At 49.7% G+C, this 19,802-nt stretch overlaps 1 protein-coding gene across 2 annotated transcripts; it reads left to right on the top strand.

Annotated features, from left to right (window-relative positions):
* Window positions 1-5,161: 5,161 nt before the first annotated feature.
* SPTSSB (serine palmitoyltransferase small subunit B) lies at window positions 5,162-16,254 on the top strand. Of its 2 annotated transcripts, XM_030954100.1 has the most exons (3): window positions 5,390-5,554; window positions 5,687-5,886; window positions 14,352-16,254. In XM_030954100.1, exon 3 carries the CDS (start codon window positions 14,380-14,382, stop codon window positions 14,614-14,616), a length of 237 nt encoding a protein of 78 aa, XP_030809960.1. In that variant the 5' UTR covers window positions 5,390-5,554; window positions 5,687-5,886; window positions 14,352-14,379; the 3' UTR covers window positions 14,617-16,254. The 2 variants fall into 2 exon arrangements, with proteins under 2 accessions (XP_030809959.1, XP_030809960.1); XM_030954099.1 differs by lacking the exons at window positions 5,390-5,554; window positions 5,687-5,886 and adding an exon at window positions 5,162-5,279.
* Window positions 16,255-19,802: the final 3,548 nt, after the last annotated feature.

Below are 19,802 nucleotides of genomic sequence, written 5' to 3'. Positions count from 1 at the left end.
AAAATGGAATTTTTTGAACACAAAAATGAAGCTTCTGAGAGACCTGCGCTGATCAAATCTGCTTGCATTGGGAGCAGTAACATATATAGGGGAAAACAAACAAAAAAATAAAACCCAGATATGGGAAGAATTCCTCATTTTAAGGAAATTTCCCACGGATAACTGGTATTAGAATGAGTAGGGTTGATCTCAAAGCTGGGCCTTCTCCAGGTGAAAATCTTCTCCAGCCCCAGGGTGGGATGTGTTCAATGGGTGATTCCTCCCAGAGCACCCCAAACTCAGCTGCCTTCTCCAGAGGGAAACTGAACCTCCCAAAGCAACTGGATTTTCCTCTGGAACGCTTGGGAAGCAGCGATGGGAGCAACCCAGGCATGGCCTGGGTGGGGATCCCCGCCTGGTATCCTGTAGCCATGACATTTTCTGAAATATCCCTTTGTCAGGATTTTTTCTCCTGAGAAGCTGAGAGGCCTCAGAAAGGAAATGTAACCAATGGTTATCTGCTGCTGTGGAGTGCAACAGGTGCATCTGTGATTGGTCTCATGTGGTTGTTTCTAATTAATGGCCAATCACAGTCCAGCTGGCTCAGACTCTCTGGTCAGTCACAAGATTTTATTACCATTCCATTCCTTTCTATTCCTTGCTAGCCTTGTGATGAAACCCTTTCTTCTACTCTTTTAGTATCGTTTTAATAGATCATTTTCTTTTAATATAATATATATCATAAAGTAATAAATCAGCCTTCTGAAACATGGAGTCAGATTCCCATCCCTTCCCTCATCCTGGGGCCCCTGTGAACACCAGGACAGTATCCCAGTGAGGGTGGCAGTGTGGGCACGCTGGGATCTGCAGGTCAAGAACAAATCCCAGTTATCCCAGTTATCCCAGTTATCCCAGCAGATCACACACTTTGCTCATCCAGCCTGGCTGGAGCAATTTAACATTGGCCAAGGGACACAGCAGGAAGCAGAGATGTGGGAATGTGACTCACCCAGGACTGGGGATCCTGCCCAGCCCTTGTTCTGATTATTCCTTTACCTTCTAATTACTTGTTCCTGATCCCAGAATTCCACCCAGCCCCTCCCCCAGCTGGGTGCAGGCCGATTAACCCAGAACATTAATTGATATTGCTATTGATTTTTCGATATTGAAGAGAACAAGGCTGCTGATAAATAATCCCAATTCCACATAAACAGCTCCCCATAAAACAGAAGGAACCACGGAACAGAACTCCCAAGGAAATCACAGCACAAGAGAGGGCCAGCCCCGGTCACTGCTGCCACCAACCCCCAAGACAGGAGCTGTGGTGGCGCCTGGAGCACGTGGGGAGATGATCACCCACAAAGGGCTCTCACCACACCCCACAGGGCTTTATCCAGCTGCCCTGTCATTAGATAAAAGGGTTGTTCTCCAATTTGTCAGGAGAGGGTGGCTGTGGACAGGATCACCACACACCAAATTAGTTGGGAGCACAATTAGCAACACAATAATCTCAGGTTCAGCCAGAGCATCACCTCAGCCCAGAATATTCTGCAAACTCGGCCAGATTTCCTTGCTGACCCTGGAAGTTTCCTTCCCACTAATCAGGACAGCCTCAGCAGCCAGACAAGATCTGAAAAAACACATCCAGACCTCTCACTGCTGGGAAATGAAGAGTTCAGGCTGTGGCTTTGTTGGGCTTGCAGGAACATCCCCAAGTCTGCTGAGGTAGGAGGTTTAGATCAGATTCTAGGGAGAAATTCCTCCCTGTGAAGGTGGGGAGGGTGCCCAGGGATGCTCCATCCCTGGAAGTGCCCAAGGCCAGCTTGGACTGACCTGGGACAGTGGAAGGTGTCCCTGCCATGGCAGGGGTGCAATGAGATGATTTTAAGGTCCCTTCCAACCCAAACCATTCTGGAATTCTGGGGTTCTGTGAAATTGGATCTTCTGGGAAATCCTCTGGTGATCCAGGCTGGGAAGAGCCTGACCGGTTGTGTTCCTGCAGGGCTGGGGCAGCCCAAGGGCTCAGGAAATACTCCCAGACTCTACAAATGCCATGTTGGCCTTTCTGGCAGGGCAGGGGTTTTATTCCTGTCTCCAGGGGCTGAGCTGGACATTTCCTGCAGGAGCCAAAGCCACCTGGAGTCCCCAGCAATAATGAACACAAATCCCCAGGGGCCAGACCAGAAAGGGATCAGATCTCCCAGAGCAGCAGCCCCTGGGGAGACAAGGAAACAAACTCCTGTATTTTTATCTGCTGTATGCAGGTAATTTGGTCTGATTTTTACCATGACAAGCACAGGGCTTTGAGGGAAAGCTGAGGTTCAAGCAGGTCTGGAGCAGGAGGGTGGTAACCCTGAGGAAGCTGGCAATTAAATGTGGCTGTGTTCCTTATCTTTTATTTTATAGGCCTGATTTTAAGGCTTTGGGAGGTTTTGGGGCTCCTTTGCTCGGTGCAGAAGGGTCAGCCTGCAGCTGGTAAATGCAATGGTTAGGCTTATAAATAAATTTATTTAACCACATGAAGTCTCTCCTTTTCAAACCTTGCTGTAATAGAAAAGTCAATTCAAAAGTTAATTCTTAATTTCCCTTTTTTTTTCTTTTTCTGTTTAGTTAATTTGCTTTTCATTCCTTGCAAGGGACAAGCCAGAGGCTTCCCCTGAGTCAGGGGAGGAAGCAGCAGGAGCAGGAGGCTCAGGAGGAAGCAGAGCCTATCAGCAGCAGGGTCTGATAAATCAAACCACAGCCTCCTTTGGATTAAACCCTGTCCTACTTCTCAGAACAGAGCTGTTCATCCTGAGTTCAATCCTGGCTCAGGAGTTCTTCCCTCTGGTAACACCAGCAGGGCCTGGCAGGGCCCCTCAGCCCTGTCTTGTCTCAAGGCAAACAAAACTCGATTATCAGCCAATCTGAAATTTATTGTGAGGCAAATCCTCCTCCGTTTTATAAGCCAGAGTGTGCCAAAGGCAAACTGAGGCGTTTACACAGCACTGAACCTTCCTCTGCAGCCACTGCTGGGTGCACCTGGGGGTGAAGGGGCTGGAGCCCCAGGAGGGGCTGAGGGAGCTGGGAAAGGGCTCAGCCTGGAGCAAAGGGGGATCAGGGGGACCTTGTGGCTCTGCACAGCCAGGGGGGTCAGGCTGTGCTCCAGGGATGAGGGAACAGCCCCAGGTTGTGCCAGGGGAGGCTCAGTTTGGATTTTAGGAACAATTCCTTCCGGAAAAGGGTTGCCCAAGTCCCCTGGTCTTGGGGACCTCCAAGGACTGTGGGAGTCCCCATCCCTGGAGGCATTTAAAAGCTGTGGGGATGTGGCATTTGGGGACAGGCTTTAGTGGTGGCTTTGGGAACGCTTGGACTCAGTGGTCTTGGAGATCTTTTCCAACCACAGTGATTCCAAGGTTCAGGGATTCTGTGCCCACCAGAAGCAAGGCAGCAGCAGCTCATCAGGGTGCTGAGGAGATTGTGGGACAGCTTTTTGTAAACTCCTGTCTGGAAAGTTCAGCCCCTGGAATAAATACCCTAAATTAAACTGCTGTGTGGAGCTGATGCCTCAGGTTTTGGCTTTTCTATGTTTCAGGTTCTGTGCTGCTTTAGTGTGTGGGTCTGAGCTTCATATTATGGGATGGTGAGCTCTGTGCACAGAGCGGGGAGACAAAACAATTCCTGCTCCAGCTGGGCACCAAGGACAAATGATCCAAATCTCAGCCCCAAGAGCACAAACCCCGTGGGCTGGAGAGAGAAAAACAAGCAGGGTGGGACTGCAGGGGCTAAAGCTGGAATGGGACAATGAACTGCAAGGTGCAAATGGAGCAGAACTGATCCCAGGGAGAGACCCCGGGAGCGCTCGTGCATTTTGGGGCCATTTTGGTTCATCTTGGGTGCAGCCCTGGCTGGGCTCTTGTGCTGCCCAAGGTGGGTCCATGGAGGAGATCCTTTGGATAAATCCCTGCTTCATTCTGGGACTCTGCCCAGCCTCTGCTCCAGGGCAGCCTGCACAAGGCATCACAGCAAGTGCCCTGATAACCCAAAATGCTTTTGCCAGGATTTTTAGGGGATTGGGTGACACCCACCCACGCATCGCTGGCAGAACCACTCTGGCCATTTCAAACTCTGCCCACTCAGGGATTTCACCACCCCGAATCGTGCCCAGACACAACACAGAGCTCCGGGACAGGCAGAGCTCTGCTCCGGGCTAGGAAGGGACACAACCATCTGTAAATTTTGAACAAAGCCTTTGCATGTGAATATTTTCATATCAAAGGCTAAGCAAGCATCAGTTCCACGGTCAACATCAATAAAAATAGCAGCGGCAGAAAGAGGGAATGAAAGCATCACATCCTGATGGCCCCTTTGTCACCTGCCAGCTGTGTTTGTGCAAGCGCCTCTTAAAGGCGTTTGCCGTGGAAAGAGCAGTTTCAAAGCATCGTTAAAATGTGTTCAAACAGGAAAAGAACGGCTTTAAGCCCAGCTGTTACATCTGGCTCTGCAAAGGTTTGCATTCCTTTGAGGTCGGAAGGCACTGGTGGGTGCCAGAGCAGCACTTTGTTTAGTGAGGAGATCGTGCCTGGAATCCGGCAGCTCCAGGGGAAAATCCGGGAAAAAGCATTTCTGACACTTTTATTCCTCACTTCAACTGCAAAGTTGTGTTCTGGAGTAGATGTTTGGGAGCGAGCAGGACACTACATTAAGCTTTTTTATTTCTGGAACAGAACAAGCTACACAAAGCTGAGCCTCACGTTTGGCAGGGTCGTGCTGTATTCCACGGCATTTCAGGTTAAGTTTTGTGGATACCTGTCCATCCCCGTCTCTCCTTCCTGCAGACCCCTCACCTAACACCTGGGGGTCCCTGATCCGTGTGAAATCGCCCCGAAGCCCCTCTCCTCCCCCCGGAACACCGCGCTGCAGCTCCGGCTCCTTCCCATTCATTCCCTTGGAGCCGGGATGCTCGCAGGCACCTGCCGGCACCCTTGGCAGGATAACCGCGCCGCAGGGGCGTCTGTCGCGATGGAGGGCTGCGGTATGAAGTCTGTCTGTCGCGACAGAGGGCTGCGATAAGAAGCCTCTCTATGCGGGGCAGCTCTGGCGCATCCCGCCGAGCGCATGACGCCGGCGCCGGGAAAAGCCAGGGAAACACGGCGCTCCAGGGGAACAGCCGGCGTCCCGGAGGTGCCAGCCGGCTCCATCCCACGCCTTTCCCCGAGCCCGGCTCCGCCGCTCCGCCTCCCCCGCTCCGAGCGCAGCGGCTGCGGCAGCGGGCGGGGCGCGGGGACCGGCCCGGGCCGCACGGACAGAGCGGGCGGGAGGTGAGCGGCGGGGAGGAGGGAAACGAGGAGGAGGAGGGAGGGAGGAAGGGAGGAGGGAAAGGTGGGGATTTAAGCGCGGGCAGCGCCGGGCTGGGGAGCTGCGGTGCGCGGAAGGAGGTGAGGGAGGCGCGGGGCCGCGCTGCACTACATCCCGGTGTTTTACATCCCGGTGTTTTACATCCCGGTGCGCTGCATCCCGGCGTTCTGCATCCCGGTGCGCTGCATCCCCGTGTTCCCGCATCCCGGTGCGCTGCAGCCCGGTGTTTTACATCCCGGTGCGTTCATCCCGGTGCTCTGCATCCCGGTGTTCTGCAGCCCGGTGTTCCCGCAGCCCGGTGTTTTACATCCCGGTGCGCTGCATCCCGGTGCTCTGCATCCCGGTGTTCTGCATCCCGGTGTTCCCACAGCCCGGTGTTCTGCAGCCCGGAGCTCCCGCATCCCGGCGTTCCCGCATCCCGGAGCCCCCGGTGCCGGCGCTCATTCCCCGCTCAGCTCGGCTCGGCTCGCCCAAGGGCACCGCGGCGGAGGCGCGTCCCGGAGCATCCCCAGCCAGGGCCGCTGACCTTGGCGAGCGCGGCCGCGGCCACGGCGAGTCCCCGGCGGCTCGGTAAGGAGCGGGGGAGGCCCGGGGAGGAGCGGGGCTGGCCGCCGCAGGAGCCGGGGCTTGCTGCGCTGTGCCTCCCTCCGGGGAGCTGCCGGCGCTCCTGCCGCACCTGCAGCCTCCAGAGAGGGCTCCGGGCTCGGGGTGTCCTGGGACGAGCTTCAAGGTCCCTTCCAAGCCAGACCGTGATGCCGGGACTTGTTGCTGCAGCCCTGCAGCCGGGGGTTCGTTTCCAGGCGGCAGGAAGATGGTTTGCATTAGGGATTCCCTAAAAACGAGTCAAAGAGCCAGGGGTGGGAAGGCGGCGCTGGGTGGGGGGATGGAGGTGGCTGTGCCGCTCGCACCGCTGGGCTGGGATTGCTCATCGCCGGCGGATTTTCCCTCTCTGCTTTTCTAAGAGTTGCCTTCAGCGGGAAGCAGGTGCAAGCCCTGCATTCCCTGTTGGATAAACGCTGAATAATACGGAGGAGAATCCCTGCGATAAATGCTTAGGATCTGCTTAGTCAGCACAAGGCACTTCGGGGGATTTTAACGTGGATTTTAATGCTTTAGGAATTGGGATGCTGGGTTTTCTTTCTCTGACGGATATCACGAGTATGGTACAAATAACTGCAATTCAGGAGTGCTTGGATTGATTTCTGGTGGGGAGAAGCAGGGAAGCTGTGCCTGGAGCATGGATGTTATTCCAAGATTCCAGCTGGAATGGGAGATGCTGAAACGCTGCCTGGGCCCATGGCAATGCTTGTGCCACCCCTCTGTGCCCAAAAAGCACCCAGAGCACCAGGACACAGAGCTGCAGCTGGCTGGGAGGCAGCCAGGGCTCTGCTCTGGGTCCTGCCAAGCCACATTTCATGGAGCTTTTCATTTGTTTTATGGAGGATATCAACAGCTTTGTGTGTCCAAACCTGTTTGCTCGCAGCGAGGAAGGGCCTGCAAAGGAAGCTGTTCCTCACTGCACAGATGGGGTTAAATCTGTGACAAAAGTGCATCTCCTTTTTTATTTCTTATCTGTTACAAGCATCTTGCTCCATTTTTGCTTTTCCCCTCTGGAGCAGTTACTGGAGTGGTGCAACTCTGCTTCCTTTGATGAGATCTCAGGGAGATGCACTTGCACAAGAGTTTGGTCCCATTTTCCAGCAATACCTGTCATAGCTGTGACAATATTCACCTCCTCACGTTGCACACAACCCAAGCTGCTACTTTCAGCTGCCTCAGAAATTACTCAGAGCAAAGCAAAGAAGTCTGAGTAAAATAAGGGCTACAACTGCAAGTAAATCTTATTTTAGAGCCCAGACATCTCGGTTATTTTGTTGGTAGATTGATGTGTTTACACAACCTCCTGAACTTGGAAGCCTTCAAAGGATGTAGATGATGTCCCAGATCTCACAAGGAACTGAGGTTTGTCACCAGGAGCAAATGCAAAACCCCTCTGAGATATTCCTGGAACAGTTCTTTAAGAACTCTCAATTTTTAGGTGTTTGCAAGTTAAACCTGGTGCTGGTCTCTAGTCCCAAATTTGAGGTTTTTGGCTGGGGATTGTTCTGTTCAAAACCATGTTCCTAAATTATACTTACACTCAAAATAGAGGAGAAGGTTTCCCTTTCCCCGGGATTCAATTTGCCATTTTCCCATCTCCTCTGGCAGAGCTGCTCACCTGTTCTGCCCCAAGGTACAAATCCTGGCACAGGGGGAGGACCCAGAGCCCAAACCATGCCCAGCCCAGGAAAGCTGGAAAGGAAGGGATCTGTACCTAAACTGCAAGGAGCAGCTGGTTATATAAGGAAACAACTGAGGAAATTTCAGGGGAGGGAAGAACAGGAAAATTGTTGAAAAATTAATTTAGCCTTGGAAGAAAATGGGACAGAGCTGCTCCAGGAATGCTGTTGGTACAGAGAAGCTGCATCTTCTCCTTTCCCTGTGCCTGAGTAAGGAGGGGATTGGGCACTGATAAATCAGCCAGGCTGCAAAGTCAGGGGCAGCTGAGTTATTCAGAGCTGTGCCTGTGCTGGGAGCAGCCTCCAGCTGTCAGGGGGCAGGTGAGGCATGAAATCAGTCCCAACTCCAGCTGCCTCCAGCTGCTGGGCTGCTACAGAAGCCTCTCTCCAAAGGAGATCCCTGTGGGTGCTGCAGGGCAGCCTCTGCTTTCCTGAGGGTCAGAAATTTCTGGATCTCATTTGAAAGGAGTTTTCCACATGGTTGTAGGTCACCATAAACTCCATCTGTGTGCTCAACTCAACTGAAGGAGAAAATTCAGCAGTGCCCTGGCTGTTGTCCCATGCAGCTGGCAATGCAGGCTGACAGGAACCCTCTGCTGCAGAATCCTCTGCTCCAGGCAGAGATGCAGCTGAATTCCAGCCCCAAAGCCCAGAACTGCAGCAGGAGGAGCACACACACAGATCAGGGTCCAGGTGGAAACGAGGAAGTCGGCTCAGACTTTGTGCGGGTGTGGCACTGCCACTCGAGGAGGGGTTTGAGGTTCCCAGGGTAACAGGAAATCTTCCTGGACAGGGAAACCTCCTGGGCTTGGTGTGCACTGAGTAGCATTTCAAAGACCCAAAACAGCACCTGTGTGCTGCCACTGAGGCCAGCAGGAAGGAAGTTGGGGTTAAAGATTAGGAAGATGCTGGAATTCCCTCTCCTGAGCCAGGTAAGACAGAAACAGGGCTGAAAACAGCATTGCTCGTTCTGCCTCACCCCTTCCACTCCTGGAAGATTTGATTTCCAGCAAAGCCCACAGGCTCAGCCCAGCCATGCCAACCCACGTGCAGAATGGCTGAGTCATGGGCAGCACCAGCTCAGACCCTCATCCTGTGCTGCACAGGACGTAGGGAAGGGATTCACATCTCCTGGAGCTCTGCAATGGATGGCCAAGGGGGCTGAGGGAGAGAAACCAGGATTGCTTCACTCTGCTGTGCACTCCAGAATTCCAGGGTGGTTATTTATTAAAATTTGCAAGTCAAGGTGATTTTTGAGATGTAGCCTTGTCTTTCAGCCTTACCACTTTTACTCCTGGAAGATTTTTTTCCCCAGCAAACCCCACAGGCTCTGCAGTGCACTCCAGAATTCCAGGAAGGGTTATTTATCCAAATCTGCAAGTCGAGGTGATTTTTGAGGTGTAGCCTTGTCTTTCAGCCTTACCCCTTCCACTCCTGGAAGAAATGTAGATTTTTTCCAGCAATCCCCACAGGCTGTGCAGTGCACTCCAGAATTCCAGGGAGGGTTATTTATTTATTCAAGGTGGGTTTTGAGGTGCATTCCTGTCCGCAGTGGGAGCTGCGCTGGGATTGTTGCTGCTCTTCTGATTCCTGGGATTTCCTCCCTGGGAGAACAAGCTGGAGGTTAAATTTGCAGATCCATGTGGGAGAGCTGCAGGAACCTGAGGGCTCTGCTTGCCAGGGGGGGAAGGCAGATCCCAGGGCTGGGCTGCTGCTCCATGGACACGCTCCGTGTGGGATCAGAGCTGTGGGGATGCAAGAGAGGAACGGGCTGGGGCGGTGCTCCCAGGAAATGCTGGGATTTGGATGCCCTGGAATGGGTTGAGGTGGTGCTTCCAGGAATTCTGGGATTTGGATTTCCCAGAAGAGGCTGAAGTGGCATTCCCAGGAAATTCTGGGATTTGGATGCCCTGGAATGGGCTGAAGTGGCATTCCCATGAAATTCTGGGATTTGGATTTCCCAGAACAGGCTGAGGTGGTGTTCCCAGAAAATGCTGGGATTTGGATATCCTGGAAAGGGCTGAGGTGGTGTTCCCACGAAATTCTGGGATTTGGATTTCCCAGAAGAGGCTGAAGTGGCACTCCCAGAAAATGCTGGGATTTGGATATCCTGGAACAGGCCGAGGTGGTGTTCCCATCAAACTCTGGGATGTGGATTTCCTGGTTGAGGTGCTGTTCCCAGGAAATTCTGGGATTTGGATTTCCTGGAACAGGCTGAAGTGGCGTTCCCAGGAAATTCTACGATGTGGAATTCCCTGGAATCTGCTACCTCATCTCAATTTCTGCCCAAGCACTGATCATTTCATTCCTTGTGCACCGTGCTTGGTGCCCACTGAATGAAACATGAATGGAAATGCCTGATGGAATGGGAATGGGAATGGGAATGGGAATGGGAATGGGAATGGGAATGGGAATGGGGATGGGGGGGATGGGGATGGGATTGGGAATGGGAATGGGGGATGGGATTGGGAATGGGAATCCCTTCCTGGTTCTGCTTGCACTTGGAGGAGTCAGCCTGCACAAAACCACTGGGCTCATCCCACAGTTATGTCAGCATCAAGAGGGACAAGACGGTGCCTTGGATAAATCAGGATATTCATCAGGACAAACCCATGGGACACAGTGAAGTTACAGATAAGAACATCTCCACAGCAATAACTTGCAGATAGGATTTCTATTCCAATCCCAAGGAGGTGATTGCCCATTTAGCTTCTAATATCCAAAATTATTTACAGAGCAGACAACTTTAAATTCAGTCTGGCACTTTGGCTGGCTGCACCTGCCCACGTGTGGGTGCTGGTGGGACTGGGACCCCCTCAGGGACTCGTGGAAGGATTTTATTTAAGCTCCAGCACAAGAGGATTCCCTCAGGATGCTCCAAACCCCATCCACTCCTGCTGCTGGGCTACCCCAGCAATTATTCAGCAAACGGTCACTTTTAGCCCATTAAATATTTGTATTTTGGGGATGGATTGATTATTTGCTGCTTTTATTTCTCATCTCATCCCTACTTTCCATCTAAAGCAGCAGAGGTCACCTGTTGAATGACCATGAGGCCATTTCCAGCTCCAGGCTTTGTTTTTGCCCACTCCAGATGAACTTTTCCTGAATATCTGTTGGAAACCCATTTTCTCTGGATGTGTAACTCGACCAACCCCTCCTGCTGAGGGCATCAAGTGTTTTTCAAGCATTCTCTGGAAACCAGTCTCTCCCAGTTCCCCAGCAGGAATGTTTCTTTCCACAGGAATTTCCCAGCAGGAGCTGTCCGGCCACGGGTCAGAGCTGCAGATTGAAAATGTGACCAAATTCCCCAAATCCCAGCTGCTCAAAGCAGAAATTACATATTAAAGGACCTAAGACTGGCATCTTCTAACTCCCAACTAGCTCTGACTCTGGAAAATAAGGTCACTAATAAAGAAATTTGGAGATTAGGCATGCTCTGAAATGAAACCTTGATATCCAGATGATGATTTATCTTTTCAGCTGCCCTAATCAGAGACGTGTCAACAAGCAAGAAAATCAGGCAGCCACTTAAAACACTAAAAGCTGCTTTACAGGTTTCTCTTCTTGCATTTTTTTTTCTCTTGGAGGTGCAAGTGCTGAAAATAACCTGAATATTGCTTAAGAGGGGCTGAATTCCCTTCATTTCACTCATAGCTGGCTGTAACAGTCCCATGGCCTCTGAACAGGAAGGCATTTCCCCAGCACCTCTGAATGTTTCAATCCAAATTTGTAGACAAATGAATGCTGAGTTAAAATTGCATAAGAACAAATGATCTCCTGCTCTGGAATAGTGGGAACTGATGAGTGAATAACTCAGGGCCCTTTCAAGTGGGAGTGCCCGCTGGAATAGAATGAAGCACGGACATGGAAGTGAAGCCTCTCTAGGAGGAATCCTGTTTAAAATACAGATTTTCAGCCTCTGAGGTTTGCCTAGTAATCTGCTATTCCCTTTGATTGCTGCTACAGTTAATTTGGGTGGTAAAGCTGCCACAGAGCTCTGGAGGTTTGGGCTACTCCTTATTCCTCATAACGGGCCCAGAGGGATGCAGATTGTCCCTTCCCCAGGGGATCTGTGTGACAGTGCCACGGGGGAGCCTCATCTCCCATTGCCTCAGCAGCTGCTTTCACATGGCTTTTCCCCCTTCCCCTCCTGTGTTTTCCTTTATAAATTATGCAGCTGGAGTTGTGTTATCCCTGCACAGCTCCCTGCTCTCAGGCTGCATGAAATGCAGGGTGAGTGTGTCAGTGGTGAGGGCACAGACTGTAATTTGCTTTTGCCTTTTACTTATCCCAGCCTCCAGCATACATTAGGAGACCACAGAGCACGAAGGCAGCTCGTGTTCCTCCTGGAATTCCAGAGTGCCTGGGGATGGAATTACTGCCAGGCTGTGCTGGGGCTGCAGGGAAATGCAATCCCCAGGCTGGAAAAAAAGGTGCCAAGGGCTTTGGTGAAACCCAAAGGGCTGCTCATCATTTTAACTGCCTCATCCTTTATTCATGTGGCCCTCCAAGGGGTGATGGTGAGGCTGCGGCCTGGAACATCAGTAAAATCAGCCTGGGGGATGTTTGTCCTGCCTCTGGCTGTCCTTCAGCAGCTCTGGATGGAGATGCACGGGGGTGAGAGCAGCTCTGGGCACTCAGACACCCCCAGCAGTGCTCCAGCCTTGCAGGGGTCGGGATCAGCAGCGATTGACCCACGGAAGGGATGAGTTTAACCAGCACAGCCCTAACCCCAGTGTAAACCCCATAATCCTGGGAGTGTGAGGGGGCTCTCCTTCTCCTTCTCCTTCTCCTTCTCCTTCTCCTTCTCCTTCTCCTTCTCCTTCTCCTTCTCCTTCTCCTTCTCCTTCTCCTTCTCCTTCTCCTTCTCCTTCTCCTTCTCCTTCTCCTTCTCCTTCTCCTTCTCCTTCTCCTTCTCCTTCTCCTTCTCCTTCTCCTTCTCCTTCTCCTTCTCCTTCTCCTCCTCCTCCTCCTCCTCCTCCTCACTGTCCAGGAAAGGGCTTCACCCCCTCAGTGGACAAGGCTGCTCTTTTTGCAGAAAGTCTGACCAGAGGCACTTCTGGCTCCCAGGGAGCCCCACTTTGCCAGCTGGGCCACTTTCACTGAAGGCTCTGCAATATCTCCAAGGCTTTAAGGCCTCTCTCTCTGGAGCTCTGCCTTCCAATAAATGATGTGAAAGGAACCAGCTTCCATTCATGGCTGGCCAGAGAGCAGCGGTGCCTTTCTCCCCAGCCTGAACCCCTGCAAGAAAAGCTGGTCACAGAGACAGCCACTGCTCCATTTAAGTGTTGATCTGTCCCCAAAAGTGTTGTGGAACTTCCTTGGTCTAGGGAAGATGGAAGTGAAGGAAATGCTTTGGGAGAATTAGTGGAGAAAACTTCCCTTTGGTAAATCCCACATCCCCCCAGAACACAGCAGGAAAACACTGAATATTGGAATGTTTTTGACCTGTATCAGTGGTCCATCCTTATTTTAATCCCAGGTACAAATTTCCCAGTGCTGCTTTAGGATCTGCTGCCTCGAGGGACAGCAAAGTTCTGCTGCCCCAAACTCACTGTGACCACCAGACTGGAGGGGTGTGATGTGCCCAAGCCTCTTTGTTCTGGCATTTCAGGCAGCACAAGTGTAGAAGAAAATGGGGCACTGGCAGGCTTTCCAGCAGGGAATCTGCTGAATTCCCTATGGACTGATCTGCTTGGAATGCCCTCAAACCCCAAAATAACAGAATCCCTCTGTAAAGCCTTGAACACTTTCTTATCATTCTGTTTTCTCGAAATAGATGCTTTTAGCCTGCATTTAAAGATTGTTTCAAATGCCAAAAAGCACATTTAACAATGAACAGTGGAAGCAAACCCTATTTCCTGTTTAATTCTTGCTCAGCCACTCTCTTTCCCAAGTGGAGCCAGGAACAATGAATGCATAAAGGCATTACCCAGGAGGAAAATCTGTCCTAGATTTGTAATTTCCATTAAATATTCTTTTAATCTGTAACATTTTTCATTTCTTTGGAAATGAGCTGCAAAAAAAAATCCTTCTGCAATCAGAGATTACTTTTTTCTCCCTCTCTCTTTCGTAGCTTGGCTTCTCTTTATTCCCAACAATTGCAGAGCAATAAAAACCGTTATCAAAAGTAAGCAGAGCAGTTTTTACAGGGCAGTTGTTTTAATCTTATCTTTATTCCGGGGCATGCATGGAACTTATGGAACATTTATGGAACTTATGGAACTTTTATGGAATTTATGGAACCTTTATGAACTTATGGAACATTTCCGGAAGCTGGCCCAAAGCCTTTCTTTTTAAATGCCAATTTCCCGATTTCCACAAGGAATAGGATAGGAAAACACACTTGGAATGTGGGAATTGATAGAATCACAAAGCCTTTCTTTTAAAATGCCAATTTCCCCAACTTCCACAGGAAATAGACACTTGGAATGTGGGATTTGAGAGAATCACAGGAAGGTTTGGGTTGGAAGGGAGTTTAATCATCCAGTCCCACACCTGCCATGGACAGTGACACCTTCCACTATCACAGCTTGCTCCAGCCTGGCCTTGGACACTTCCAGGGATGGATCAGCTTTTCTGGGAAGTGGGAATGCCCATCTGATGCAGCTCCAATAACTGAGCAGCAGCTGCAGAACCCATCCATCCCCTTTGGTCCAGGGGAGCTGGTGGCACCCACACCTCAGAGAACGACTCTGTGTAGTGTTTCCATGGGACACCCCCGCTGTAATCCCAATTTCCCTGTCCTTCCAGGCACTCTCCAAGCCCCCTGGAGCTGAAGATGGACGTGAAGAGGGTGAAGGACTACCTGTACTGGCTGTACTACCAGTACCAGCTGGTGACGTGCAGCTACGTGCTGGAGCCCTGGGAGCAGTCCATGTTCCACACCATCACGGTCACCGTGCTGGCCATGGTGGTGTACACCGCCTACGTCTTCGTGCCCATCCACGTCCGCCTGGCCCTGCAGTTCTTCTCCCAGATCTTTGGGTCCCAGCCCAAGGGTGCTGTGCTGAACTGAGCCGGGCCCAGCAGGGCCCAGCAGCTCTGTGGAATGAGTCACAAATGGTTCCTGCTGAGGAAAACCCTGCTTGTTTCACCTGTGGGGCTGGAGAGCGGAGTGAGGCACCAAGCCCTCTTCCATGGACACTCTGGGAATGGCACACAGCTCCTGGGATGGCACAGGATCCACACAGCTCCCACCCCAGCACCAAACCCCATCTCCTGTTCCATCCTTGCTCAGCCATTCTCTTCCCAGTGCTGCTTTAGGATCTGCTGCTTTGAGGGACAGCAAAGTTCTGCTGCCCCAAACTCACTGTGACCACCAGACTGGAGGGGTGTGATGTGCCCAAGCCTCTTTGTTCTGGCATTTCAGGCAGCACAAGTGTAGAAGAAAATGGGGCACTGGCAGGTTTTCCAGCAGGGAATCTGCTGAATTCCCTATGGACTGATCTGCTTGGAATGCCCTCAAACCCCAAAATAACAGAATCCCTCTGTAAAGCCTTGAACACTTTCTTATCATTCTGTTTTCTCAAAATAGATGCTTTTAGCCTGCATTTAAAGATTGTTTCAAATGCCAAAAAGCACATTTAACAATGAACAGTGGAAGCAAACCCTATTTCCTGTTTAATTCTTGCTCAGCCATTCTCTTTCCCAAGTGGAGCCAGGAACAATGAATGCATAAAGGCATTACCCAGGAGGAAAATCTGTCTTGGATTTGTAATTTCCATTTAATATTCTTTTAATCTGTAACGTTTTTCATTTCTTTGGAAATGAGCTGCATCCAACTGCTCTGGCAGAGGCTCTTTTGGTGGCTCCTCACACCCAAAGTTCTACCAACACAGTGCAGGGGCCAGGTCAGAGGAGATAACAAATGAGGATATCCAGCAGGATTGGAGTGCTCACGTCTGGCTGGTGGGTGACTCCCAGGCTTCAATGGATGGGAGAGGAACTCGGAAGAGAATGCAACAGGAGGATGAGCTCAAATCCAGCTTTTTTCACGTCTAAGTTCCTGCCTCTGAGTTCAGATGGTCTAAAATATTTTTCTTTTTGGAAAAAAGTTCTCCGCCTCATCTTGCAGCTTAGTGAGGATGACAGGAAGAAGCAGCCCTGCTCTGTCTCAGTGCCCTCCTGCCTTCTCTGATGAAAATCAAAATCTTTTCTTGCTGCTCCCACTCTCCAAGGTAGCAAAGTGCAAACCAGCACCGGGGGAAGAGGACCCAGAGTGGAAATAATATTTTAATACCTGCAGGGAAGGCTTAAAGAGATCTCCTTTACGAAGAAGAAATTAGATTTATTACCATTGCCTGTGGGGATGTTTTGGAACAATGGGAGGCTTGTTTGGTTTTCACTCTACACAAATCAAACGTGGGTGCCAAATCATAAATTACAGCTGCACTCTGCACGTCTCCACCAGCTGATGCTCCTGTTAGTAAAGTGAGAGGTGCAAAATGTAAATAGCTTTCAAATGATGTTTGCACAGTTCTAGATTAAAGAGAAGACCCTCTCAACTCCTTTCTCAAGCTGCAGTGGGCTCCTGCATGCTTCAGAGCACAAATTTGTTTGGAAACGAAGACATGTGGTGAAGGTTGCCCAGATCTGAACATGTGTATGCAGTTTTTTCAGCCAAAAAAAATAAAATTTTCTTCTTCACAAACGACCTCTGGCTGCATGACTCAGCTCTTCTGTGTTTTCCACTCATTCATAAATATTCTGGATGAGTGTGGGCCAGGCTGGCACTGTGAAAGAAGGATTATTTTGTGGTGAATGTTTTGGGGAGAGGTTGGAGAATCCTTTCAGTGGATCTAGGGTGAGTGAACTTCATCCCAAGAGCTCTCCTGTTTCTGGAGGGAAAAAACCTTCTGATCTGCTTCAAATTAAGGCATTATCAAATACCTGAGTGTGCTGAGGGCTCAGCTGAGAGCTTTGGGCTCCCACAGGAGCTGTCCTGACAGTTTATCACAGTTGGGAACCTGCAAACACGAGGTGCCAAGCTGTAATCACACCTCGAGTAATGAGCACAGCACTGGAGGAGATGAAAAATGGCAAAACCTGGGACAATTCCTCTTGAAAGTGTCTGTAAAATAGACTAAAAGTTATAATCCCAACGCTGGAGGTGAAAAGTGAGAATATTTACTTAGCAAGTTGGTATAAATTCCATCTCCAAGTGGGTTTAAATTCTATCTCCAAAGATTCTGCTTGCCTAGAAAATATGATGTTGTGAGTGCCAGGGCACCTCCTCATCAGTCCTGTTCTCATTAATTTTTAATTCCTTCAAAAGTGGATTTCTTCCCCATGCCATCAAACTCAACTTTCAGAGCACAAGGAAAAGTTTGGTTTTTTCCCAGGAATGCAAAGGTTGGAGCTCCTATCTGCAGGAGCCCACACCCGACGGAACATTGCTCTTTACACATTTCACTTGGCAAACAGAACGTGGGGAGGACTTTGCTCAGGATTTCCATTGCCCTTCCACGGTGGGATCCATGCAAAGCATTTTTCTTCCTTATTGTGCCTGTTCCCCGTGTTTGGCTTTGGGAGGTGCAGGGAGCGGCAGGGAAACAGCAGCAGGTGCTTTTTGGGAGGGTCCCTGCAGTTTGAACCAAGTAAAAACTCTTTTTTTTGTGTGAATTCTTCACCTTCTTCACTAAATTTTAAAGGGTTTAGGCAAGAGGTATTCACTAGGAAGGAAAGAAGCTGCTGAAAACAATCTCTGCTAAAACCTTTGGAGATTTCCCCAGCCCTTTGCACTTCTCCTTGCATCCAGAAAAGCTGGAATAACCCTCCCTGCCTAATATTCCAAATCATTGGGTTCCAGCAGGAGACTTCAAAGGATTTCTGGCACTCAGCAGGGAACAGAAGCTTTTTTTTTTCCCCAGCAGAAAGAGAGAGGAGGTGAGATAACACTTTTGACAGCTTGAGACCACACCACAGCTTAGGAAACTCTTCCAGCTCTGAAATATTTTTGCTTGGGTTAAAAAAAACCATTCCTGGACAATGGGAAGAGTTTCCATGGGATCCCAGCTGCACACCAAGGTGGGAGGGTGGAATTTTGGAGCTCCCAGTAACACCAGTATGCCCAGTACAGGCTGACAGCTCTCTTGTGAGGGGCACGATGTCAGGCTCTTTATAATAAAGTCTCTTTTCTCCTGCTTCATTATAGTTCCATGTTAATTGTAGCTAATTGCTTCACTGGGCTAATTGTAGCACAGCAGCTGGAAGTGTTCACACCAAAAATAATCCAAATAAAAAGAGCAAACAGAACCAATAATCCAGCAGGGAAAAAGGGAACAAAGGCAGAACAGGAGATGATCCAATTCCAGCTGCATTGACCCTGAAAGTACAAATGCCCCATTAATTAAAGGAATGAGAAATGTTGGGGCTCAGCTGGCCAGCACCATACACCTCTTGTTTAAAACTCATTTTCTTAATCTCATCTCATCAGAATTCTCATTTATCCTGCCATAAAGGTTTCCTGGCCAATTTCATGGATCACCTCCCACATCCATTACTGAGGGCCACAACACACCAGACCATGAACCTCCAGAACCTTCCTCCCAAAGCCCTGTGGGCAGCTTTTACCCAAAACTATCAACAACAGCTTCCCAAGGACCTTCTCCTTAGTGCTGCTCCCCAGGGAACACAGGGATCAGGATCACCACCAGCGCCCCTGCACGTCTGAGTGTCCAATTTACTCAGAATTCCAGGGAAAATTCCTGTGCTTATGAAATTTTGAACTTTTAAGCAAGCTGGTTTTTTGGTGTTTTGGGGTTTTTTTGGTTTTTTGTTTTTTGTTGTTTTTGTTTGTTGTTGTTGTTGTTGTTGTTGTTGTTGTTGCTGCTGCTGCTGCTGCTGCTGTTTTTTGGTCTTTTTTAAGGTTTTCTCATCTTTGTGATTCAGCCACCATCTAAAATTGTTACTTCAGATGCTCCAGTTATAAATTTAATTCCCTGATTATTTAGAAGTTAGGGAAAAAATTCACACAACTACCTAAACCATGGTAAAAGAAGCCCAGCAGGTGTAGGAGAGTCAGCAGAATCCCACAAACAGCAAATTACAGTCGTGCAGCACCAGTGAGAGCCAAAACTGGGACAATTCTCCCAGATGAATTGCTGCACCCCAGGGCACAGACATGGACAAGTGGCCACGTGCCAGGCTGAGCACTGAAATTAAAGCAGAACAGGCAGATTTGCAAATGAAATATCACAGGACGTGGAATAATTAACTTTCTCTTAATCACACAATGATCAATATTCATGTAGCAAAAGCAGCCCTGTCCTCTCAGCCTTACCCAAATAATTCCAGTTATTTTTCCCTCAAACATCAAACAACAGCTGAACATCCTGAAATCCTACCACAAACTGAAAATCTGGGAGGTCAGGAGCAAAGCTGGACTCAAAAGTGCAAACTCTCAGATCCAGCATCAAACCACCCAAAGCAGCCCTGCTGCAAACTTGTCGTAGTCAAGGGAATCAATGAGCTGAAACTAATGAAATGTTCAGGGAAAATAATCCCAGGAAATTGAGAATTCAGGGTTTGTGAGCTGACTCAGGAGGTCTGATGCCTCCTGAGGTGCTCCAAAGGCTGGATCTGAGCTTGTCCCACGACTCCACCAGAACAGATAAAAGGAAATGTCTCTGTCCTCACATCCAGCAAGAAAACGCAGCCTGCACCAAACAAAGCCCTTTGCTTCAGCAGCTTTGTCCTCCATATTCCTTCCAATAAGCAATCCAATAAGTCTGAATTTGAGGAGCCCAAATCCTGAGAATATCTCTGGGCAACTTCCATGGGAACTCCCTGGCTCTGATTCATGGGTCGAAGTCAGAATTAACTCCAGAAATTCATCATCATCCCTGCCTGCTCCACCCTTATTTCAGCAGTTGCTCCATCAGGACAGGTAAGAGCTGATAAACTCTGCAGATCCTGGGGTTTCAGGACAGTCAGGACAGCCAAGGCCTCCTTTTTGTTGGAATAAGGAGGTCCAAGGTCAAAATAGGCTATGGGAATTGTTTTATGTGGCCTGATGTAAGTTAGAGCCCTCCTCAATTACCAACAGACATTAGTCTGGGTTTAAAAGTGAAATTAAAACCACGCACCCTCTGCTTCAAAATAAGAATCTCAGTGCTGGAATATAATCAGGCAAGAGGAAAAAATCAGGAAACGAGACAAAGAGGAGAGGGGAAATATCCACATGACAGAAAATAGGGTAAA

This window comes from Camarhynchus parvulus, chromosome 9, assembly GCF_901933205.1.
Source record: "Camarhynchus parvulus chromosome 9, STF_HiC, whole genome shotgun sequence".
Lineage (NCBI taxonomy): Eukaryota > Metazoa > Chordata > Aves > Passeriformes > Thraupidae > Camarhynchus > Camarhynchus parvulus.
Note: the sequence above shows the minus strand (reverse complement) of the source record. Positions and strands in the feature narration are given on the sequence as shown.